Raw genomic sequence first — 26,301 nt, 5'->3', positions numbered from 1 at the left:
TTGAGCGCTAATCAGCGTTTAACGCCCGGTGCCTTTGCGTTATCAGTCCAAACAGATCTTCGATAGTTTACTATTGGGTGATGACGATAACCTCGAATCAATTGTTTGAGCACTGAGATAGCGGGGCCCCCATGAAGCTCCACTAGGTCTGGCGCAAAACTCGAATGATTTTGATCTCGCTGTGGTCTAGTTTAATAAAAAAAAAAAAAAAAGAAAAGAAAACATATGACCGTGCTGGTATTAAGAGGATTAGAATTTTGATTACTGTTAGATTTATAGTTTCGTGTGATATAATTCTCTCTCTGGGTAGAGTGATAATAAGCATAATATCCAATATTTCGACCAAGTCCGAGCCTGTGTTGATATCATTGAAAGCTCCTTAATATTTAATCTATTGTGGCTTGGATGCTTTAAATATCTTTCACCGGTTTCTGCCCTTATTGTAATAATACGACAATTGATGTCTACTGAAGAAATTAATCTGTCTGTTGGCCAATGCTTGGTATAAATCCATCAGCTGTATTTAGTAAATAAAAATAAAATAAAATAAATTTGGGTAGCTAATCGCTTTCATTGCAGCTGGGAAGCTGAATTACGAGAGCGCAGATTCAGACGTGGTCGAGTTGAAGGCACATAGGAAGGCGCCTCAGGCAGCCGGCATACAACTCATGTCTGACCACGGATCACAGCTAAGATCGAAGTAGAATTATAAAGCATCCAAAAAATTATCAAAGTTCGCTTTGTTATCTGGCGACGCTGTGGAATCTTACTATGCATTCCTATAAACCATAGCCATTACCCAAAACACTGTAAGTAGTGCACATGCCCAGCTGATGATTCCGCTGGTAATATGTGAGCCCGCGTTACACTTGTCTTCTTTACAGCACAACACGTCACAGTCAACAGCGTCTGCGATGCGTGAGCACGTTCGCTTCCTCTCCTTGCAGTATGCTATGTTGATGCATTGCTTTCGGTACACGTTGGTTTTCGGAAGCTTGAAAAAGATCTTGGCGCAGCGAGTATCCCATCCACACTGGACGGGCTCGCTGTTGCTATGGCAATCGGCGAATGACGTGTAGCTGTTGCAGTGATAGCACTGAAGGGCTGTGACTGATGCGAAAAAGATCATGAAATGAAATGTTTAGTACTTGATAGAGTATCATATTGGATTTTTTTCGAGATATTGATGGGGGTAGGGAGGATGAAAAGATGACCAAGAAAAGCATAAATTCACAAGTTTATTATTATGGTACTATGCGCAGTATATCTAGAATCGTCGGATGAGCCTTGGCATTGCAGGAATATAATTGCTGGTGAGGGGCTTTGTGAAATATAATCTATTAATTGGGCGCCCCTCTCAGGTGATGGCAGGTTACACAGCAGTAATAGAAAAATGCAGATCTTGTGTCATAAGGAAACCATGTGTTTGAGACTTGCATCTTCAAGGAATCGTCAAGAAAACACCGAGATCATATTATTGCTATACCTATAGCTATTCTATCCGATCAGTCATTCAATATTCGCTCTTACAAAGGAGACCTCTGGCACAGGTACGCGGGCTCGTCGATCGAGAATGTGCCTGTCTTTGTACGTGACTTGTCTACTTTTATAATACAGGGCAAAGATGTTAACAGAAAATAGAAAAATTGCTATGCTACTTGGAAGAATATCAAAGAAACGAGGCACAGTTGAGTAAACAGTGTAACTGTAGCTGTCAAGCCTTCTCTGAGGTCGTTTTTTTTATCGACTACAAAAAACTAGCGTCACGCAAGTTTTGTCAACGGACCTAAATACACGGAACAGGTTTTCATGTTATCCATAGTTCCTTTCATCACGATTCTGTGTGCTCCAGATCTCGTGAGCGTGAAGCTCTAAGTCATAGGTGTTCACATTAATTAGGTAAACTGTTTAAAGTTGCTCTACGCAAAGGTTTTTTCGACTCACCTGTTTTTAGAAAAAAGCACAGAAATACACAGATCGACGCCAGGGAAATCCAACTCTTCATGATGTTTCAATTTTGATCACGCTTTTAGCTCTATCATTCCGTTAATGACGCACAGAAGAATCAGCAAAAACAAAGGTTCAATACCTGTTATTTTCAAACACAGGACTTATTTGACCTTCTCACAGCAAGAGGGAAGCGAGGAAGCAGATAAGGGGGAGGGGCGGGGAAAATTGGAATAGCAATGACGAAGTGATGTCGTACAACAGGTCTAAATCAACATGGCAAAAATGTTTCATGAACAATGTATATTTCAATTATCAATATTAAAATAACTACATTATATCATTCAATCACTGGTTTATTACACCCTTTTGCAGCCAAGGGCTGAATTACAGGGCCAGTCAGCAGGACACAAATAATATTTAATACATAATTTGTACAAGATAGAGTATTCAATTCTAACACTAGCTTCTAGCCGAAATTTGTACAGTAATCAAATAAGCGAAGAGATACAAGGTCATAAAACCTCCCTCCCCCTCCCCCAGTATAGACGGGAATAGAAAATAGCGCCCCTCCCTCCCCTTAGCAAATACAAGAAATGACAAGTCCCCCTATCAGACGGAGCAACTTCAGAATTCCCGTTCTGAATTCACAATGGGACTTCACACCTCGATTTCTATAGAACAAGCCTGTTCATACAAGGAAAATCCAAATTTATGGACGGGTTTGCTGACGTTTAGCCAAGCCTTCCAGCTACAGCTTGACAGCTAGAGGTCATTCGTATCAGAAGAACTTATACATAGCCAAGGTCATTATGCAGATGAAAGCCATATATGGAAATGCACCATCTGACCCAGACTCGAGCCACTCGCACCAATCCCCTTCTCCATCCACAGGCGTCCCACCGGAGACGTTGACAAATTGGACGCGGTCATTGCAGTTGTCTGTTGTGCAGCACTCAACCTGGAAACAGCAAATTAATCTTGGAATTATTACAATGTAACAGCGGAAAGAGCCGAAAAGGTTTTTCTTCTGCTCCAACGAAGGCACGTTATCCTGTTGATCATCATTCTCATTATATTCGTCATATCAGCCCTCCCTACCGTGAGTTAATATGAATTTTAAAACAGCCATGGCCTTGCATAATAATTGATAATAAATCAATACCAGTGTCGTACTCGCATAAGCATTATCATTACCATCATCAACTATCATTATTACACGACCATCACACCAATCAATCATAAAAATAATAATCATCATCTTCATCATCACCGCCATCATTCGTCACTATGACACCGCCATTATCGTCATTATCACTATCACATTGTCACCACCACCACCACCACCACCACCATCACCATCACCATCACCATCACCATCACCATCACCATCACCACCACCACCATCACCACCACCGCCACCGCCACCGCCACCGCCACCGCCACCGCCACCGCCACCGCCACCGCCACCGCCACCGCCACCGCCACCGCCACCGCCACCGCCACCGCCACCGCCACCGCCACCGCCACCGCCACCGCCACCGCCACCGCCACCGCCACCGCCACCACCACCGCCACCACCATCATTATCACAACCGCCACCACCACCACCACCGCCACCACCACCACCACCACCACCACCACCACCACCACCACCACCACCACCACCACCACCACCACCACCATCACCATCCTAACCACCACCTCCACCAACAGCAACAACAACAACAATAACAATCATCATCATCATCGCCATCATCATCACCATTATGATCGCCCTACTCACATTACATCGACTTGCTCCATCCTTTACATTGTCGCAAAACGTTTGAAACTCGTTACCAGTCCTCTTGCAGTAGGAAGGGTATGTGCAGCTCTTTGCGTATACGAGTTTGCCCGTTATGTCACTGACGTACGAGAAATAGGCGCAGCGTTCCGCGGTCTCCCCGCCACGCTCGGGGTACCTCGCACAGCTCTCGACAACTTTTCTCGTGTTACAGTCTTCGAACGAGTCACCACTGCCTCCAGCGCACATCCAGCAAGTAAGGGAAACGACTTCGAGATAAAAAGAACAATAGTTCACATTACATTGATATTTAGTGAACATTATACTTGGCGCCTCCATCTAGCGCACATCCAGCAGGTGAGAGTGGTGAGAAAGGAATAAACAGCTAGTGTACACAAATATTAGTGGACATTACCGATATCAGTGAACACCACAGTACGAAAATCCATATTTGCACATCCTTGAATGTTGGAAAATGTGCGTCTCTGGACGATAGCCGAAATAAATTCAAACGCACGTTTTACTTTTGAAAAAGATTGCATTAAGGATGGAAGATATTTACACACCGTATGACTGTATATTGCACCATTCGTAATACAATACACCAAAAACTGGAAATTGACTCTGCCAAATTTTCGTCTTTAATAAGACTTCTTCAGGGCAGACTCTGCCCTGAAGAAGTCTTATTAAAGACGAAAATTTGGCAGAGTCGATTTCCAGTTTTTGGTGTATTGTATTCATTGTTCTGGTACGAGATCGCGACAGTTTGGGCTTTTTGATTCTATTTGCACCATTCGTAAAGATATTAGACGTTTGTAATATTGGAAGGTTTTCCTTGTATTTTATATTCTGCGCTGAAAGGAAACATCAGCGAAAGACATCGAACATTAGTTACTTAGCGCATATAATCCGACAGAACAAAGCGAACGGAGATATAAAAAAACTAATTCAAGAAGGGACAGAATGCACCCAACGTTTAGTTCAGGAACAGGAGATGCCAATAATTAAAAACGACGGTTGCCACAGAGTAATCACACTGTAAATAGGTCTCCCACATTTTCACCAAGTTATAAGGGTTTTCTGTGTGAGTAATGGTAAACGCAGCGCCACAAACAACAACAAAAAGATTGTAGCCTTCAGCGATGACAAAACCTTTTACACTCCGCTTACCGGAAAGGGACAACAAAAACAGCAAAAACATCGAACAACGACAAACAGAACAACAAAAACAGCAACATTAAAACAACAGCGCAAAACGCTAAAATGTGTGCGACAATTAATATATCCGAAAATTTTGACGACACACCAGAAAAAGTAATTTATCTATGGTTAAATGTTTTAGAGAAAAAAAAACGATTAAACACAATGCGACACATGCGACATATTATAATCTTTATATATAAAGATTTACCATTCTACACAAATTTCAAATTTCATTATTTAGAACAAGTAAAGGTACGGGTAAACTGGACCATCCTACAGTCCACTGTCCTCGCATTGTGTTAATTGAAGTAACAATAAACTGCTATGTATGATAATCAAACTAATAATAAAGTAACTTTTGTGTTGCCTTTTGTGTTGTAAACATACCTGGACTAATCAACACGCAAAGGGAAAAAACTACAAGATTTGTCCTCATTTCTGCTCTCAAGGCCGACGATACGATACGATACCTTCGCAGCACTAGAGGAATGCAAATAGATTGACTCAAACAAGTATTACATTATTTTACTTGTGATTGTTTTGAAAGGTTTTGACAGCCTGTAAAGTGTTAGTCACGATTTTTTGAAGAACCGCGCCTTTACATCCCTGAGACAATTTTTTTTGTCCTCCTTTCTTGAAATTCCTTTATTTTAGTTCCTTAGTTTCATTTGCTGCTATGGTTTAGATTAAGGGGGACATAATTTATGCAAAACATATATTAAATCACCGTGCACATGTGTACCTTTGACAACCATTATAATCACAAGACTTTACGAGCTTAGCACATGCCTCTGTCCCTGTCCTATTGCTTTTTTCGCTTCTTCACTTTCACACATGTCCAATACTGTCAACCGGATTCCGATGGACTCCGGTCGTCGACCATCGGATTCTGATGGTGAACTGACTTAGGCTTAAGGTTTAAGTCCTCTTACTCAAACCTCACTTATAACGGGGCTTCCTGTGGTATTTTATCCTTACTCGGTTTTATCCTGATGACGGGATTCCCTATGGAATTGATAACCCCAATGGGGCTCCCTGTGATATTTTATTGCCGCTCCATCTGCACACCGGGTTCCCTTTGGTACTTTCTACTTTGGGGAAGGGGTCTACGTAGCCCGGCGATGGAGGCGCTAATTGGTTTTGCATATGATTATCGGCATTATTTTGCATATAATATTCGCCTCTTGTGCATTTCCAGAAACATTAGCCAGCGGTTTCTCTGGGCTCACATTTTGCCCGTGAGGAATAACAGCGGTATCACAAATAAAAACAAGATTGCGGCCAGCACAGGGGCTTCCCTTTTGTTGTTACACTAGAAGCATTTAATAAGGTTGACTAAAATTCCAAATAAAAGTAGTATTAGCGGTATTTAAACGTGCAAGGGGCTTCTCTGTTATGATACGTCCAATGATAATGGAAGTGCGGCAGTCTTGCTGAGGTTGGAAAACATTATATGCGCAAATTTAAAAAAAAAAAGTATTTTAAGAAGGCTTTATGGTTCCCATGTGTCAATCCCAGAAAGCCGTGGGGCCGTTTAAAAACAAAATGGAGAACGGACGAACGGCGAGTCCTGCCCCTGTGATGCGGCGAACAGTTCTACCTTTTAAACGACTACGTTTATGCCCGATTTCAAAATGTTTTTATTGGATTGATTTGACGAGTTTTTCCTCGAAACTGCTAAATCGAAGTGCTTGCGTGTCCTTCATTGCCTTCACACAATAACAAAGCTTAAAATTGCTAATGCTACTAGCAAGCTGCTAGCTCTGGTGCTTATAACGCCGTTCACCCATTCGCAATCCTCATCGTTATCATCTCCGTAGGGTGAGAGTGCACCATCAACGCCTTTGGTGACAGGAGAGGGTCCCTCTGTGGACAAACCCTTTGTCGCACTCGTGGGCGTTGACGAGGTTGTAGGTTTCGTTGTGGTAGGTGCTGATGATATTGTTGTATCAATAGGTGTCGGTGTTGTATCCGCATTGGTTGGAGGTGTTGTTGGCGCGAACCCTTTCTGAAAATTGCACTGATCTGGCTCGCAACATTGCACACGACACTGGTCTCCGCCCTGATGTATATTCTTGCAGAATGTGTTGTTAGCCGTGCAGTAACTCTCGTAAGTACAGCTCTTGGCGTACACACGGAATCCGGTTGTGTTAGCGTAAGAAAACGTCGCGCACCGCGTCTGATCGGGCGGGCAGCCTTGAACTTCTTTTATCGCATCACAGAGATCGAATGAGGCTGCACCGCCCCGACACATCCAGCATTCCAAACTAATTACTAGAACAAATAACAGAGAACATTACACAAATTGCCGAAATAATGTTTTCATTTTCTTTAACACCGCAGGTATTTAAACGATCTATAAAAGCGTATAATATAAGGCACAGCTTTCCTCATAACGTTTCACTATTTTCGCAAAAAAGACCCAGCCAATTCCTTTATCTAAAGGGATAAGTGGGATCCTGATAACTCAAACTCGGAAAACTCGATCTTCGCGCTTAATCGACATGTTCCATAAAAACTAGATTTTAGTCCTTTCTATTCAGATAACTCCAGCTCTTCTCGAAAACTATGTTTTTTGTTTTCCTTGAGAGTTTGGGTTAACGGATCGTAACAAAATCATTTGAACATATCGATGGGTCATTTGTTTTATCAAACATTCTCTGGTTCCTTGGGAAATTGTTTGTTGGTTTCACAGTCATATGAAACTTCAACTGGATCCTAAGAAGATTTAATTTACATGTCAAATGGTGAAGGGTTAACAAGAAATACAATAAATAGGTAGAGAACAAACCTTTGTTGAAAGTACAGAGAAAGACGAGAATCGCCGAAAAGGCGACCCACTTCGTCATCTTGGGTCTGTTTTTTCTCCAATTAATCGTAATAGTGGTATTGTTGTCTTTGCGTAATGCCTTCATCTAGAATACAGAAATAGTAGGGGAGGGGACGGAGGGGACGGAGGGGGGGAGACAAGGAGGGGGGTGTCCGGAAAAAAGAAGGCGTAAAGAGAAAAAGAAGTTCTTACTATCTTGCATATCTTGAGCAGCTATAAAAGCCATAACATGTAATACAGTAAACACCGAAGAAGAAACATATCCCTGTAAGCCATGCTGCCCCCTCCCCTCCCCCCCATATCGTTAGCTTCGTTTTCATCTAAAACCAGTTTCAAGAGGAAACTGGTATAGAAGCATTTCAAAGTAAATAAATGACATATTGCGCACAGAACTACAGAAGCAGCAACTTATAGTTAAAACCTTTAGCACAATTTTCGCTGTGATTAACAAAAACAAAAAAGATGACGGACACTAGGTTGTGTTAGCCCCATATCTGAAGCCTGAAAACCTAGAGACAAAACCACACTTACCTTCATGAGTTTGAAGAGACATGACAGAGTAGGCTTACTATTTGTTTACATTCCATTGCTGCTGCCTCCTCTTTGTCAACAATATATAAAGATGGAATTTTCTAAAAGCAAATGAATTCACAACATTAAATGTGCCCGTGATTGAGGATATTAGATTTGAGAATCCGGACCAGCAACTTCAGAATAATCCGCCACAATTGTTTTACAAAAAAAACTTAAACCTTAAGACCAGCGGTCTGAGTTCGTCGAGATTTCTCGGAAAAATGATGTTTGGGCGCCCTAGCTCAAAACTAAACTGGTAATAGGTATGGTTGACCTCAGTATACTGTGAAAGTTTGAAGCAATTTGGATAAATATTTTTGGCGATAGAAGCCGAAAAGTAATTTTTCGTCTCCCGCACCCGGATTTGAGACAATTTCGTGGTTGTTAGAAAAAGACTAAAAACCGGTTCGCAACGCGTGATAAAACATTTGAAGCTTATATAAACCTAAAGAATAGATAATAAGGATTTCCCAGGCTGAAAGATAAGCTGTTCTGTCAGCACCTTATTATTTTACGCGATTTTATTTTATTTTATGTTTTTAGATGACTTTGAAAAGCCTTGAAATGACCGTGTAATATCGCCGATGAGATGTGGATTTGGCAAAAATGATTGCATTCATCGAAAAGAACATCATTTCTACTTTTGATATGTGAAATAAAATTTAGGGGCAAATAAAATCCGACTTTTTTACAAGCCGAAATATGATACCCACTTGACCCTAATTATAAAAAAATGCCGACTACTGTATCGGGTTTTCCGCATTCAAACAACGCCTTCAACTCTCCAGAAAAACAAGAAAGAGCGCTCAAATCAAAAGAAATCTACTGTCGGCAATACTAAAATTTAATGGTAATAATTTCATAGCATTTATTGCATTAAATTGCGATTTTTAGGCTCGCGTGATACTATTTTGTTTGCTGCCATGCATACGTAATTAAAGCGTGACAAACAAAGCGACAAGCATAAAATACCTTACCATGACTGCAATAAGACTTTTCTGATAATTACTTATTAAAAAGAAAAACGTCCAAAAGAAGAAAATGAGAGTTTTGCATGTTTTTATTTAATTAACAAGCGATACTGACATAATTTTGTACAGTTTTAAATTGTAATTAAACAAAAAGCTTGATCAAATTGTCAAAATTTGCTTATTTTCAAAGCCTTTGTTCAACTACAAATTTGATCAAATAAAAATACAAATTATGCAAGAACGCTGAGACATTTGCGATATTGAGGCCTCTCACCGTAAGCTGTTCTCCTTTTTAGTAAAAGAGAGTATTGAAGTGTAAAAACTTACTCTGGTCTTCACAACAGAACACAGGATTACCGACTCAGAAATCTATTTCATGTAACCATGAAAAAAATATAATCGGGACCCAAGAAATCGTGGATTTATTTTGCGCAACTACATCTTCGAATAACATCCACGAGCGTGGCTACAAAAGAAGCTTTGCGTCGGGTTGCTCCGGGCACTTGAAGCTCCAGCTCTTTGCAGATAGTGGGAAGGGTGGCCACTGAAAGAAAGGTGAGCCTTGACCTGGAGTACAAGTGGCACAAGTCGATGCCGTTTGCTTCTATTGAGTGATTTAGTTGGCATTCATCTAGGATGGCAGCTCTCGTACGGAAGTAGGCGGCTGCCTCCTCCGCAGCCTCTACTGCCTCCGCACCCTGTGTTATTTTAGGAAATAATACACCTGTACATGGCCCGGTAATAGGAACTCGCTGATTTAATATCACTTCATTCCCAATTAATGGTACGCCCCCCTCCTCCCCCCGACTACTTTTTGGTGGTAGCCAAGCTTGCCGGGAAGGGGGACTCCGATAAAAACAGACGGGGGTGATCGTCGGCAAAATTGATTGTAACCCGTTAGGGATGGCACTTTAGGCGTGGTCAACAGAAATTATTTCCTGTAAGAGATGGAAAATTGGGTGAGGCCGAAGGAATTTTTGCCCCTAAGGGATAGCAGAGTCGAAAAAAAAAACCCGTTTAACACCCCCTTAGGAATAGCAATTAATCGAAGTTTATACCCTAAGAGATAACAGAATGGAAAAAAAAAACGTTTAACACCCACTTAGGAATAGTGGCAGTTGGTCGAATTTTACACCCTAAGAGATAGCAAAATCTGAAAAATCCTCCAACACCCCCTAAGAGATGGCAGTTGGTAGAAATTTTATACCCTAAAAGATATGACGATTACCCCCGTCTACATTTTTAGAGAGTCCCCCCCTCCCCCCCCGGGCAAAGATATGCATTCCCCTTCTTTGTCAAACTCGCATCTGCCGTATAGTGTGTGCCTGTCTAACCAAGCCAAGCGTGTATAGCCTTTCACGCACTGGACAGCCGAATAGCTTTGTGGTAGGCTCTGCCTCGTTGCTGACTGCGGGTTCTGGCTCAGCGGCGTTCGCCCTGCGCTCGACAGCACGCTTGATGTCATCGAATTCACCGTCACTGAACGAGCCCGGAAACGTTGAAATCGATTGGTCAGGATGCGGCTTGCTCTCTCTCCTCTTCCCCTCCCACTCCCCTCGTTTTTCATTTTTGCTCAAATCCAAGATGGTGGCTATAATACACCGGGTAAACGCCCCCCCCCCCCCCCCCTTATTGAATGCTTTTCAAATATTATTCTTTTTCCAAATGGTACCTATGGTTGAGCAAGCCACACCTCCCCCCCCTCCTCAGTCCTCTGGTCCTATGATCTCCTGCCTGAGACTTTGTCAAAGTAAAGAAGCGCTTATAGAGAGTAATTACCTGCTTGCAATAAGCGTTCACTGCACCTTACGCGCAATGATAGAATCCTGCGTTGTCTTGTCAGACAAATTGTGTCCTCCTAGTGCGATTAGGCCCTAAGTTAACGCGCGAAAAAATGAAAACAGAAAAGTAACCTCAAAATTTACCTAGGGAGCTTTTTTGGACATATGCTCCCTGACAAGAATGGAATTTTTTTGGTAGTATTGAAAACAATAGTAAAAGCATCAACTGTTATTTTTTCTTACTTTCTTTTTATAACTCAATTTACCTGGGGAATGGAAATTTGTTGGTTATATCATAAACAATAGTAGAAAAGCTTCAACTGTTATTTTTTTCTTGATTTCTTTGTATGAGCGTGTTGAATAAATTAACTCCTCGAATTTGCATAACAACACGACAGCAGAAGATGGTACGCGTTTCTAGTCCACGAAAGTAGGGAACGGAAGAAAATATTATAATGCTTATAGAACGAGGGATGGATAGAAATAAATATAGGACGATTTAAGAATAACTTTCGTGGGAAAAAGTTTTGTGATGCTCGTGAAGCGGAAGAATAAAGAACCGGAAGTTTTTAGTGCCGATAATAATTATCATGCATGGGGATTGTACTTTAAAATGTAATGAAAATATAATCTTGAAAAGCATATAAACATCAGAGAGACAAGAATATTTGATCAAATACCAGTATTTTCAAGAATTATATTGCATCCTTTTTTTTGGGAGTTTTAATTGCTATTTATAAGTTTTTGGTAGCGAGGCATTAAAAAGTGAGTGTCGGCATTTGTTTATACTTAGGGTCAAGTGGGGGTCATATTTCGGCTTGTAAAAAAGTCGGATTTTATTTGCCCCTGAATTTTTTTTCACATATCAAAAGTAGAAATGATGCTCTTTTCGATGAGTGCAAACATTTTTGCCAAATCCACATCTCATCGGCGATATTACACGATTATTTCAAGGCTTTTCAAAGTCATCTAAAAACATAAAATAAAATAAAATCGCGTAAAATAATAAGGTGCTGACAGAACAGCTTATCCTTCAGCCTGGGAGTTCCTTATTATCCATTCTTTAGGTTTACATAAGCTGCAGTTGTTTTATCACGCGTTGCGAACCGGTTTTTAGTCTTTTTCTAACAACCACGAAATTGTCTCAAATCCGGGTGCGGGAGACGAAAAATTACTTTTCGGCTTCTATCGCCAAAAATATTTATCCAAATTGCTTCAAACTTTCACAGGATATCATGGTCACCAATACCTATTACCAGTTTAATTTTGAGCTAGGGCACCCAAACTTAATTTTTCCGAGAAATCTCGACGAACTCAGACCGCTGGTCTTAATTTCTAAAGAACGGGGCATTCTCTAATTAAACCGAGAATACTTGTTACGGTTCTCAATCACGCATTATTAATATATACATATAGGCATTCCCTAAAGGCGGAGCTCTAAACGACCAAATCTTTGCTTATTTTCGCTTAATGATTTAAGAAATATTAGATATTATTATTCACGGTTTCACAGATCACGCGACCCACTTTTTAAACCCCCTTTCCACCACCCTTGCCATCTACATGACACACACTGCACGAAAAATTAGATTCACTATCAAACAAATCTTAGGTGAATGTGGTGCGTATACCTATTCACTCGTATTTGACCATATTCGCCACGGCACGAATATAATATTCGACAAATATATTCCATGGGGTGTGAATACTGTGTATACCACATTCACTCCATGTTTGCGATGTAGAGAGAATGTGCAGCAAATATTATTTCCACTTAATATTCACAACAACCTATAACCACAAGAAACTATGCTAAATTTCGTATTCACTACCGATTCGCTGTAGTGTGTGAATATATTATTCACCGTGTTTCCACGTATAGCGAAGATAAGGCGAACATCATATTCACGTCGACTTCAACGCCTTTCAACCTATGCCAAATTTCGTATCCACTTCTGATTTGCTGCAGTGCGTGAATATATTATTCACCGTGTTTTTCACTTATAGCGAACATCATATTCATGCCGCCCTTGTCCCTCATGCCCAGTCAGGTGGGAAGTCCTGAGGAAAAGGAAGACATCGGCTACCTCCCCTCTCACCCCTTAATTGGCAGCGCCTGCCCAGAACATTAGTCTCAACTAACTTAGTTGAGACTTTTACAGTATTTGTACAAAAATTGTGTTATTTTTACAGTTGGTCTTATCAGATTGATCGATAAATTATATATTTACAGTGTATTTAATTTCCATATTGTTTCAGTTGCTTTTAGCAGATTGATTGCAATATATATTTTAAAAAAAGTAGAAAAAAGCTGAAGTTTTCAATTTTGAAAAGCCAAAAAAATATGAACTTGTTACTGAGCTTATTTATTTATTATTTTGAATATTATTTTAGGTCTAACAGCGAACACCAGTTTAAAACTTTTTGTCATTTTTTATTTCATTTATAGAACTTATATAACATAGAACCCACAAAAATATTGTAATTATGTTATAGTTGCTACAGAACATTGATTGGTTGTAATTCTATAAAATAGTGTTTATTAAAATAAAACTTTTGGTAGGCAAGTTTTGTATTGTGGACTTTCTTTGATTTGTAATGGGTTCTTTTCTGGTGAAATGAGGCTATTTCATCACACAGAAACCACAGAATATTAACCTGAGAATTTATAAGAAATTTAATTATTCTATTAATAATTTAATAGAATTGCGGTGCAATTCTCAACTTCTTTCTTAGCGTTGCAGAGGTCAAATGAAGACGCTCCATTGCAACACATCCAGCATGACAGTCCGCTGACTAAAACACGGAGAAAGTCAGAAATAACAAGCATTTACAAGGAAAGTTTAGACAGTGGCTTATAGACGGCCGTACACGCCTGCAAGCCAGTCAGTCAAGCCTTGCTTTTTTTGGACGATTTTGTCAACAACTCGGTAGCCCAGTTTTGGATTGCGCTATGCTTTCTGGACAGATAGCATTCATAGTAAGCGCCAGGAGCTTGGAGTTGGGGGGTTAGGGTTGGGGAGAGAGAGAGCCTATGTTTCGATCTTGCCGGTGTTCTCGGCTTGCCTGAAAGCGAGATTAGCACTTAAATTATGCGTCCTTAGTGACATCGTCCAGCGGACAAAGTGCATTTTGATAATGGAATCATCAAGGAAGGACCTGGGAAATATGTGTTGGCTTAAATTAATTTGGGAACGCCCCTATTCGAGAACACAAATCGGGCTAGAATCGTTTCACGCCTTTCCGTACAAATAGCTGACCCGTTTCTATACCGTTTCCTTTGCTTCTACTGTCAAAATGGAATCTCTACGGTTTAGAAATTATTGTCTTAAAGTAAAAGCTAACGGTGCCAAAGCCCTGTAACATGCATCATTATTTGGAAAAAAAAACTTAGAAAGTCAAAGACTATTACTCTAAGTAGGCGAATCACTGTCTTGGCTAAAATGTCCTGAATTATAGAATTCTCTATTAATTAACAAACGGGTAAAAATATTTTCTTAAGGATAAACGGATGATATTGCCGTGGAATCGAGAAGGTATGGGTTTTTAATGGGTTAAAACAAGGAACCTATAACGCGTAGTTTTGATATTTTTGCGGTTATTTGCATAATTTTGATTTATAAAAGCAACAAGAAAAGAAAGCTATAAACTTTAATCCACATCTTGATATTAGGTTATGGGATTTACATGTTTTAACATAAATATTATTTAACACTTTAGGAGGATAACGCAAGAAATCTATTTGTAGTAAGAGTCTACAAATAATTCCAAATCTAGAAGTTCAAAACTCATTGTCGTTGTAATACACACTGCATATGCTTCGGATAATTTTAGGATATTGGAAAGGATATGAGATCTTGTTAGCATAAAATATCTTTGTAAATGCGAGTTATGTGAGTTATGTAGAAGAAAAGCTGTTTTGCAACCAAGCTGAGTTTTGTACTTTGGCTGTGTGTAAAACAGTTTTACCCCCTCAAAATTTCTCACACTTATTTAGAATACCATCGCCGTGTATTTGCATTTTAGGGAGTTCTTTCCACGCACTGTTAGAATCGACACCGATTTAAGTGTCGACTTCAGCCGTAGCTTTCTGATATTCCCCTCAACTCCCATTAAGCGTAGCATGCGTGCAAAGAGAAAAAAATATATATAAAGTGCTAGTATCAACTTACCTCTATAGATCGAACATAGTAACACTACCGTACACGCTATAACCCAGCCCGCCTTCATTTGCGCTCAAATGCCTTCCACCGAAAAATTCCTGCTAATTGCAATTCTATGCTCGTTAACACACGGCCGCCGAATCTAGAATAGCGATGGTATTAGCTCACATTTATTTACAAAGATACTGCTCTGGATTTCATTGTATCTGGTATTTTATTGTCTATTGTTAGGCATTAAGCTACATAAAAATGTATTGTCCGTAAACCCTGATTTCAAAGCCAATATAATAATTACAACAAACGCCTACTCAGGTCAAACGCCTAATCAAGTCAAGGTCGTCGTATACACCTATTCCAAATAATGTTGCACTTGGAGAATCTATGTGTCATAACCCGCAGTGCTTCATGATTTATAAGCGTAAATATAAACAAACACAAGTTTAAACAGCTTTAGCATTCTTGTTTATCAACCTCTAAACGATCAAACGGTGCTCAGAGTCTAGGATTCAGCCATTTATACCTTACCCGTGAACCACTGCGGGTTACGATACATCGATAAATGAAATAGGTGTATATCGAGGATCATACAATTCGTAAAGGTCGCTACCGATTGTCTAAAGCTCGATTTCTAGCTCGTTCTAGCTTGTTATACCGTACCGCTAGCGAGGGTTGGAAAAGCGTGGATGGTCTCAAAATGTTTGGTCCTGGTACACTCGTCTCCAGGCATAAACTGCGCGGCAATTTAATGCTGCGCGGCCTGGAAATAGAGCCTACGATGGGCTCAAAATAGGGTGAAAAAAAGCCGCGTCTTTGGCATTAAAAAAGGGAAAGAACCCACCGACATCACTTCATACTTATTAAATATCCAATACAATGGAACACAACTTATTTTGAAGTTCTTTCCTTACATGTTTTTTTATATTATAATATAAAAAAGTATATATATATATATATATATATAAGTGGCTTTTTTTTTTGGGGGGGGGGGGACATTGACTTGTCAAGAAGATGCCCAGAGCCTAATCAAGGTAGCCCGAGTATAAGGCGATTTTATTTTTCAAAAGTCGGAGAGCTTCCCGGTATGTACTTCATAGGGAACGATAAAAGGGCCTGACACTCGGGCTATAGGCATTAGACTGTTTCTGAGCAATCTCTTTTTCTGTGCAGGGGAAAAGAAATATTTGAGCACAAACACAGAGGAGAATCTAGGTTAACAAGAATTAGCAAAAAAAGCCAATAATATCCTGATCTTTATTAAACCACGTCTTTATTAAACCACAATCTAGTTGAGTAAACAGAGTCATACGGAATTGAAAAATCAGCGGACAAAATGGTACAGACAGCGTGCCTTAGTACACGGAGAGATTTAGCGCAGTAAAATATCAAAGAAACTGACCATGAGTGCAAGCATTGTAGTAATGTATGACCCTGTCTTGCGTTAAAAATGGGACTATATGGCGGAGAAATGTTATTCGGCTATTGAGTATTTTACACAGTTGTTCCACGTGAGGTGACTACCAAAAGTTGCCCCAGAGCCCACCCAACAAAGTTAATAAAAAAAATGCACTTGTCCGGGATTGAGCGACAGTGCTGAATAACGTATGCGCATGCGCGTGTTCGTATAGAAAAAGTCTATATAAGAATAAGAAAAGTCGTATAGAAAATTTTAGCCTTAGGTTTGATCTAGTTTTCTTAGCATTCGCCAAAATGTGACAGTTCGCCGGTAAAACGCCGCCATTTCAAAACAAAAAGTCTGGTTTAACCGCGCGGTACTGGAACTAGTCTTGCGTTTTTCAGCACTGTCGGATTGAGCCATATGAAGAAAACGTTGTCGTTTTTTGGGATCTGGTAACGAGGAATCTTAGCTTCTCTTTAGAGACCTTCTCCATCGACTAAAGATGGTCACAGTCATTTTTTGTTCGTTTCTGATTACAAGTCCTAAACTTTACGAAGCACCTGCGATACGGTAACCTTAAAAATGACAAGAATCATGCAGTTTTTACAAATAAGGAATATATTAGTTTCCTTATATGGAAGTGATCGCGTTTGGCAAAAACGACAATTTTTGGCTAAATTTTCTTGATATGTAGAACAGCATGGAACCAAACCGAAAAAAAATCCCTGTTTTTTTTTTTACATTTCTCCAATGTTTCTTGTTCTAAATCTGAACTACTTTGAAAAACATTTAAAATTATAGTAATTAAAAATATTTTAACTCTAATCGCACCTCCTCAAACAATTCAATTTTAATTCTTTTCAGAAGTTCAAGAACTGACAGCAAGATTCAAACAATGAAAGAAACGTACTACAAACGTCACGGGCAGAATAAAGAAATGATAGAGAGACACTTTCTCAAGTACAATCTCCGGCTCTTCCGCTAAATTAAAGATTATGGCTACTCTAACAAAAAACTGCCTCTGAAGCCAATGAGAAAACTGTAGACTGTCACAAACTTAATCATTAATATACAATAAATGACACTTGTAATCTGAATAGCCTACAAAGTCAACAGCAGCAATGAAAAAATTATCATGCTGTGAGGAACTGCTGCCGCTTACCGAAAAGTGTTTTATTTTGAGTACCATAAAAGGCTATCCTGTGACCTTGCAAACAAGCTTATAACGAGAGCTTAATTTCTCACCGCCTATAGTAAAAGAATTACTGTGAAATGAAGATGCAAATCTGGTCCAGAAATATGTGCTTTGGCTAGTATCAGCACTCACGTGGTATTAACACAATGTTCTCCTCTTTGACTTCTGTTATTCGGAAATGATCTCACTGGTCTGTAGCTTACGTACATTGCTACAAATACTTTATATATTAATAATAATCAGTGAAACGAAAACGCAAATGAAAATTGTCAAAGCATTGATACGAAACAGCGTTGCATCACTCCAATCGCAAAAGTCATCATCTTCACCTCCACCGGTGTTTCCGCCGTTGAGTTCCGCCATAACCGTGGATGTTGAGGAAGAATACTGTGAAGATGATACCGGAGAAGGTTGGACATTTAAAGAATGCCTTAGCCATACTGGTAATGATCCTTTGGAAAGAGACATTGAAGATGATAACGATGGCGATGGCGACACTGAAGATGATACTGATGGCGATGGCGCCATTGAAGATGATATCGAAGGCGACTTTAAAAATGATACAGATGGCGATTGCGCCACTGAAGATGATACTGATGGCGACACTGAAGATGAAGATACCGATGGCGAAGAAGACACTGAAGATGATACCGATTGCGATAGCGACACTGAAGATGATACCGGTGGCGATGGCGACACTGGAAATGATACCGATGGCGACAGTAAAGATGATACCGATGGCGATGGCAACACTGACGATGATACCGATGGCGATGGCAACACTGAAGATGATACCGATGGCGACACTGAAGATGACATGGATGGCGACACTGAAGATGTTACCGATGGCGAAATTGAAGATGGTACCGATGGCGATAGCGCATTTGAAGATGATACCGATGGCGATGGCCCCACTGAAGATGATATCGATGGCGATGGCGCCACTGAAGATGACACAGATGGCGACACTGAAGATGATACCGATGGCGATGGCGACATTGAAGATGATATCGATGGCGATGGCGACAATGAAGATGAGTCCGATTGCGACACTGAAAATGATAACGATGGCGATGGCGCCACTGAAGATGATAACGCTGGCGACACAGAAGATGATAACGATGGCGATAATAAAGAAGATACCGGTGGCAAAGAAGACACTGAAGATGCTACCGATTGCGATGGCGGCATTGAAGATGCTACCGATTGCGATGGCGACACTGAAGATGATACCGATTGCGACGGTGGCATTGAAAATGACACCGATGACGAAGAAGACACTGAAGATGATATTGAAGGCAACACTGAAGACGATATCGATGGCGATGGCGACATTGAAGATGACACCATCACCGATGGCGACGATGCAGATGATATCGATGGCGATGGCGACACTGACGATGATACCGATGGCGACACTGAAGATGATACCGAGTGCGATGGTGACATTGAAGATGATACCGAGTGCGATGGCGACATTGAAGATGATACCGATGGCGATGGCGACACTGAAGATGATACCGATGGCGACACTGAAGATGATACCGAGTGCGATGGTGACATTGAAGATGATACCGATGGCGAAGGCGACACTGAAGATGATATCGATGGCGAAGGCGACACTGAAGATGATACCGATGGCGATGGCGACATTGAAGATGATAGCGATGGCGATGACGACATTGAAGATGATATCGATGGCGATGGTGACATTGAAGATGATACCGATGGCGACATTAAAGATGATACCGATGGAGACGGCGAAACTGAAGATGATACCGATGGTGACATTGAAGATGATACCGATGGCGACATTGAAGATGATAGCGCTGTCGATGACGACATTGAAGATGATATCGATGGCGATGGCGACATTGAAGATGAAACCAATGGCGACGGCGATACTGAAGATGATACCGATGGAGACGGCGAAACTGAAGATGATACCGATGGCGACATTGGAGATGATACCGATGGCGACATTGAAGATGATAGCGATGGTGACGGCGATACTGAAGATGATATCGATGGCGACGGCGATACTGGAGATGATAGCGATGGCGACATTGGAGATGATACCGATGGTGACGGCGATACTGAAGATGATACCGATGGCGACGGCGATACTGAAGATGATACCGATGGCGACATTGGAGATGATACCGATGGCGACATTGAAGATGATAGCGATGGTGACGGCGATACTGAAGATGATACCGATGGCGACGGCGATACTGAAGATGATACCGATGGCGATACTGGAGATGATAGCGATGGCGACATTGGAGATGATACCGATGGTGACGGCGATACTGAAGATGATACCGATGGCGACGGCGATACTGAAGATGATACCGATGGCGACATTGGAGATGATACCGATGGCGACATTGAAGATGATAGCGATGGCGATGACAACATTGAAGATGATATCGATGGCGATGGCGACATTGAAGATGAAACCGATGGCGACGGCAATACTGAAGATGATACCGATGGCGACATTGGAGATGATACCGATGGCGACATTGAAGATGATAGCGATGGCGATGACAACATTGAAGATGATATCGATGGCGATGGCGACATTGAAGATGAAACCGATGGCGACGGCGATACTGAAGATGATACCGATGGCGACATTGGAGATGATACCGATAGTGACACTGAAGATGATGCAAATCCAACTTGATAGTTGCAAAGTTCTGTGTCACAGCACTGCACTCGACAGTCATTGCCATCAAGGCGTAAATTCGCGCAAAAGGTATCCTCACTTGAGCAGTAGCTGTTGTAGGTACAGCTTTTTGCATACAAGCGCGACCCGCTTAGCATGAACGAGAACGTTGCACATTCCGTCAGTTCGGCGCTGCAATTCTCAACTTCTTTCTTAGCGTCGCAGAGTTCGAATGAAGACGCTCCATTGCGACACATCCAGCATGACAGTCCGCTGACTAAAACATGGAGAAAGTCAGAAATAACAAGCATTTACAAGGAAAGTTTAGACAGTGGCTTAGAGACGGCCGTACCCGCCTGCAAGCCAGTCAGTCAAGCCTTGCTTTTTTTGGACGATTTTGTCAACAACTCGATAGCCCAATTTTGGATTGCACTATGATTTCTGGACAGATAGCGTTCATAGTAAGCGCCAGGAGCTTGGAGTTGGGGGGTTTGGGTTGTGGAGAGAGAGAGCCTATGTTTCGATCTTGCCGGTGTTCTCGGCTTGCCTGAAAGCGAGGTTAGCACTTAAATTATGCGTCCTTAGTGACATCGTCCAGCGGACAAAGTGCATTTTGATAATGGAATCATCAAGGAAGGACCTGGGAAATATGTCCTTATCTGTTAATCTTGGGCTTAAATTAATTTGGGAACGCCCATATTCGAGAACACAAATCGGGCTAGAATCGTTTCATCCGCCTTTCCGTACAAATAGCTGACCCGTTTCTATACCGTTTCTTTTGCTTCTACTGTCAAAATGGAATCTCTACGGTTTAGAAATTATTGTCTTAAAGTAAAAGCTAACGGTGCCAAAGCCCTGCAACATGCATCATTATTTGGAAAAAAAAACTTAGAAAGTCAAAGACTATTACTCTAAGTAGGCGAATCACTGTCTTGGCTAAAGTGTCCTGAATTATAGAATTCTCTATTAATTAACAAACAGGTAAAAAACAACATAAATTTTATTTAACACTTTAGGAGGATAACGCAAGAAATCTATTTGTAGTAAGAGTCTACAAATAATTCCAAATCTAGAAGTTCAAAACTCATCGTCGTTGTAATACACACTGCATATGCTTCGGATAATTTTAGGATATTGAAAAGGATATGAGATCTTGTTAGCATAAAACATCTTTGTAAATGCGAGTTATGTGAGTTATGTAGAAGAAAAGCTTTAACCATATCGTAAAAGCATATGAAATGTGTTTTGCAACCAAGCTGAGTTTTGTACTTTAGCTGTGTGTGAAACAGTTTTACCCCCTCAAAATTTCTCACACTTATTTAGAATACCATCGCCGCGTATTTGCTTTTCAGGGAGTTCTTTCCGCGCACTGTTAGAATCGACACCGATTTAAGTGTCGATTTCAGCCGTAGCTTTCTGATATTCCCCTCAACTCCCATTAAGCGTAGCATGCGTGCAAAGAGAAAAAAAATTATATAAAGTGCTAGTATCAACTTACCTCTATAGATCGAACATAGTAACACTACCGTACACGCTATAACCCAGCCCGCCTTCATTTGCGCTCAAATGCCTTCCACCGAAAAATTCCTGCTAATTGCAATTCTATGCTAGTTAACACACGGCCGCCGAATCTAGAATAGCGATGGTATTAGCTCACATTTATTTACAAAGATACTGATCTGGATTTCATTGTATCTGGTATTTTATTGTCTATTGTTAGGCTTTAAGCTACATAAAAATGTATTGTCCGTAAACCCCGATTTCAAAGCCAATATAATAATTCCAACAAACGCCTACTCAGGTCAAACGCCTAATCAAGTCAAGGTCGTCGTATACACCTATTCCAAATAATGTTGCACTTGGATAATCTATGTGTCATAACCCGCAGTGCTTCGTGATTTATAAGCGTAAATATAAACAAACACAAGTTTAGAAAGCTTTAGCATTCTTGTTTATCAACCTCTAAACGATCAAACCGTGTTCAGAGACTAGGATTCAGCCATTTATACCTTACCCGTGAACCACTGCGGGTTACGATACATCGATAAATGAAATAGGTGTATATCGAGGATCATACAATTCGTACAGGTCGCTACCGATTGTCTAAAGCTCGATTTCTAGCTCGTTTTTGTTATACCGTACCCCTAGCGAGGGCTGGAAAAGCGTGGATGGTCTCAAAATGTTTGGTCCTGGTACACTCGTCTCCAGGCATATACTGCGCGGCAATTTAATGCTGTGCGACCTGGAAATAGAGCCTACGATGGGCTCAAAATAGGGTGAAAAAATAATTCCAAATCTAGAAGTTTAAAATACTATTGTCGTTGTAATACATACTGCATATGCTTCGGATAATTTTAGGATATTGAAAAGGATATGAGATCTTGTTAGCATAAAACATCTTTGTAAATGCGAGTTATGTGAGTTATGTAGAAGAAAAGCTTTAACCATATCGTAAATGCATATGAAATGTGTTTTGCAACCAAGCTGAGTTTTGTACTTTAGCTGTGTGTAAAACAGTTTTACCCCCTCAAATTTCTCACACTTATTTAGAATACCATCGCCGCGTATTTGCTTTTCAGGGAGTTCTTTCCGCGCACTGTTAGAATCGACACCGATTTAAGTGTCGACTTCAGCCGTAGCTTTCTGATATTCCCCTCAACTCCCATTAAGCGTAGCATGCGTGCAAAGAGAAAAAATATATATAAAGTGCTAGTATCAACTTACCTCTATAGGTCGAACATAGTAACACTACCGTACACGCTATAACCCAGCCCGCCTTCATTTGCGCTCAAATGCCTTCCACCGAAAAATTCCTGCTAATTGCAATTCTATGCTCGTTAACACACGGCCGCCGAATCTAGAATAGCGATGGTATTAGCTCATATTTATTTACAAAGATACTGCTCTGGATTTCATTGTATCTGGTATTTTATTGTCTATTGTTAGGCATTAAGCTACATAAAAATGTATTGTCCGTAAACCCCGATTTCAAAGCCAATATAATAATTCCAACAAACGCCTACTCAGGTCAAACGCCTAATCAAGTCAAGTCGTCGTATACACCTATTCCAAATAATGTTGCACTTGGAGAATCTATGTGTCATAACCCGCAGTGCTTCATGATTTATAAGCGTAAATATAAACAAACACAAGTTTAGAAAGCTTTAGCATTCTTGTTTATCAACCTCTAAACGATCAAACGGTGCTCAAGAGACTAGGATTCAGCCATTTATACCTTACCCGTGAACCACTGCGGGTTACGATACATCGATAAATGAAATAGGTGTATATCGAGGATCATACAATTCGTACAGGTCGCTACCGATTGTCTAAAGCTCGATTTCTAGCTCGTCTTTGTTATATCGTACCCCTAGCGAGAGCTGGAAAAGCGTGGATGGTCTCAAAATGTTTGGTCCTGGTACACTCTTCTCCAGGCATAAACTGCGCGGCAATTTAATGCTGCGCGGCCTGGAAATAGAGCCTACGATGGGCTCAAAATAGGGTGAAAAAATAATTCCAAATCTAGAAGTTCAAAACCCATTGTCGTTGTAATACACACTGCATATGCTTCGGATAATTTTAGGATATTGTAAAGGATATGAGATCTTGTTAGCATAAAACATCTTTGTAAATGCGAGTTATGTGAGTTATGTAGAAGAAAAGCTTTAACCATATCGTAAAAGCATATGCAATGTGTTTTGCAGCCTAGCTGAGTTTTGTACTTTAGCTGTGTGTGAAACAGTTTTACCCCCTCAAAATTTCTCACACTTATTTAGAATACCATCGCCGCGTATTTGCATTTCAGGGAGTTCTTTCCACGCACTGTTAGAATCGACACCGATTTAAGTGTCGACTTCAGCCGTAGCTTTCTGATATTCCCCTCAACTCCCATTAAGCGTAGCATGCGTGCAAAGAGAAAAATATATATAAAGTGCTAGTATCAACTTACCTCTATAGATCGAACATAGTAAAACTACCGTACACGCTATAACCCAGCCCGCCTTCATTTGCGCTCAAATGCCTTCCAACGAAAAATTCCTGTTAATTGCAATTCTGTGCTAGTTAACACACGGCCGCCGAATCTAGAATAGCGATGGTATTAGCTCACATTTATTTACAAAGATACTGCTCTGGATTTCATTGTATCTGGTATTTTATTGTCTATTGTTAGGCATTAAGCTACATAAAAATGTATTGTCCGTAAACCCTGATTTCAAAGCCAATATAATAATTACAACAAACGCCTACTCAGGTCAAACGCCTAATCAAGTCAAGGTCGTCGTATACACCTATTCCAAATAATGTTGCACTTGGAGAATCTGTGTCATAACCCGCAGTGCTTCATGATTTGTAAGCGTAAATATAAACAAACACAAGTTTAGAAAGCTTTAGCATTCTTGTTTATCAACCTTTAAACGATCAAACGGTGTTCAGAGACTAGGATTCAGCCATTTATACCTTACCCGTGAACCACTGCGGGTTACGATACATCGATAAATGAAATAGGTGTATATCTATCATACAATTCGTACAGGTCGCTACCGATTGTCTAAAGCTCGATTTCTAGCTCGTCTTTGTTACAACCGTACCCCTAGCGAGGGCTGGAAAAGCGCGGATGGTCTCAAAATGTTTGGTCCTGGTACACTCTTCTCCAGGCATAAACTGCGCGGCAATTTAATGCTGCGCGGCCTGGAAATAGAGCCTACGATGGGCTCAAAATAGGGTGAAAACAAGCCACGTCTTTGGCATTAAAAAAGGGAAAGAACCTACCGACATCACCTCATACTTATTAAATATCCAATACAATGGAATACAACTTATTTTGAAGTTCTTTCGTTACATGTTTTTTTTTTATATTATAATATAAAAAAAAGTATATATATATATTTTTTTTAAGTGGCTTTTTTTTTGGGAGGGGGGGGGAACATTGACTTGTCAAGAAGATGCCCAGAGCCTAGTCAAGGTAGCCCGAGTATCAAGCGATTTTATTTTTCAAAAGTCGGAGAGCTTCCCTGTATGTACTTCATAGGGAACGATAAAAGGGCCTGACACACGGGCTATAGGCTGAGGGGCGTGTACAGGACCCGAAATGATCCCAGGACCCGAAACGATCCCAGGACCCGAAACGATCCCCAAAAGTTCCCCAACTGATCCCGGGACCCGAAACGATCCCCAAGAGTATCAAGCGTGTGCTATGTTTATGCTGTATTCCTTTCAGTAGCAATTGAAAGTTGTGTATTTGTTTTGGACTCTGTTTATGTGTTTAACGCCGGGCAATGTAATAAATAGAAGTATTGTATTGGAATTTAATATTTTTAAGTCACGTTGTTTAGAAATTGAGTCGCTGTTAATCCATAATTATGCTTCAAGAATTGCAAGTATTTCTTCTGCTTTCCCTTTGTCCATTACCGCAATTCCTTGGGGTTCATTTCGGGGACTCCTCGGTATCGTTTCGGGTCCCAGGATCATTTGGGGTACTTTTGGGGATCATTTCGGGTCCTGGGATCGTTTCGGGTCCTGGGATCATTTCGGGTCCTGTACAGGCGGGCGTTAGACTGTTTCTGAGCAATCCCTTGTTCTGTGCAGGGGAAAAGAAATATTTGAGCACAAACACACAGAGGAGAATCCAGGTTAATAAGAATTAGGAAAAAAAGCCAATAATATCCTGATCTTTATTAAACCACGTCTTTATTAAACCACAATTTAGTCGAGTAAACAGAGTCATACGGATTTGAAAAATCAGCGGACAAAATGGTACAAACAGCGTGCCTTAGTACACGGA

The 26,301-nt window shown here is 40.6% G+C and overlaps 2 protein-coding genes and 2 long non-coding RNA genes across 10 annotated transcripts; 3 read left to right on the top strand and 1 right to left on the bottom strand.

The window, feature by feature from the left end:
* The first annotated feature begins 1,019 nt into the window (after window positions 1-1,019).
* LOC125561227 lies at window positions 1,020-2,295 on the top strand. The gene is made up of 2 exons (XR_007307264.1): window positions 1,020-1,550; window positions 1,618-2,295. It is a non-coding gene; the product is annotated as an uncharacterized LOC125561227 (long non-coding RNA).
* LOC116603578 lies at window positions 2,236-24,487 on the bottom strand. 6 transcript variants are annotated; one of them, XM_048725008.1, is made up of 5 exons: window positions 24,469-24,485; window positions 8,298-8,398; window positions 5,324-5,416; window positions 3,734-4,002; window positions 2,236-2,908 (listed from the first exon to the last, which is right to left on the bottom strand). In XM_048725008.1, the coding sequence occupies exons 2-5, from the start codon at window positions 8,317-8,319 to the stop codon at window positions 2,729-2,731; spliced, it is 564 nt and encodes a 187-aa protein (XP_048580965.1). In that variant the 5' UTR covers window positions 8,320-8,398; window positions 24,469-24,485; the 3' UTR covers window positions 2,236-2,728. The 6 variants fall into 6 exon arrangements, with proteins under 6 accessions (XP_048580965.1, XP_048580966.1, XP_048580968.1 ...); XM_048725009.1 differs by lacking the exon at window positions 24,469-24,485 and adding an exon at window positions 23,244-23,265; XM_048725011.1 differs by lacking the exons at window positions 5,324-5,416; window positions 24,469-24,485 and adding an exon at window positions 23,244-23,265.
* LOC125561226 lies at window positions 8,394-17,654 on the top strand. Of its 2 annotated transcripts, none has more exons than XR_007307262.1 (2): window positions 8,394-9,865; window positions 17,515-17,654. It is a non-coding gene; the product is annotated as an uncharacterized LOC125561226 (long non-coding RNA). The 2 variants fall into 2 exon arrangements; XR_007307263.1 differs by lacking the exon at window positions 17,515-17,654 and adding an exon at window positions 13,099-14,721.
* Window positions 18,105-20,537, top strand: LOC116603567 (serine-aspartate repeat-containing protein I-like). The gene has a single exon (XM_048725671.1). It carries the CDS (start codon window positions 18,105-18,107, stop codon window positions 20,535-20,537), a length of 2,433 nt encoding a protein of 810 aa, XP_048581628.1.
* Window positions 24,488-26,301: the final 1,814 nt, after the last annotated feature.

The sequence above is a fragment of the Nematostella vectensis genome, chromosome 3, assembly GCF_932526225.1.
Source record: "Nematostella vectensis chromosome 3, jaNemVect1.1, whole genome shotgun sequence".
Classification (NCBI taxonomy): Eukaryota; Metazoa; Cnidaria; class Anthozoa; order Actiniaria; family Edwardsiidae; genus Nematostella; species Nematostella vectensis.
The sequence above is the reverse complement of the archived record's forward strand: the minus strand, read 5'-3'. Positions and strand labels throughout refer to the sequence as shown.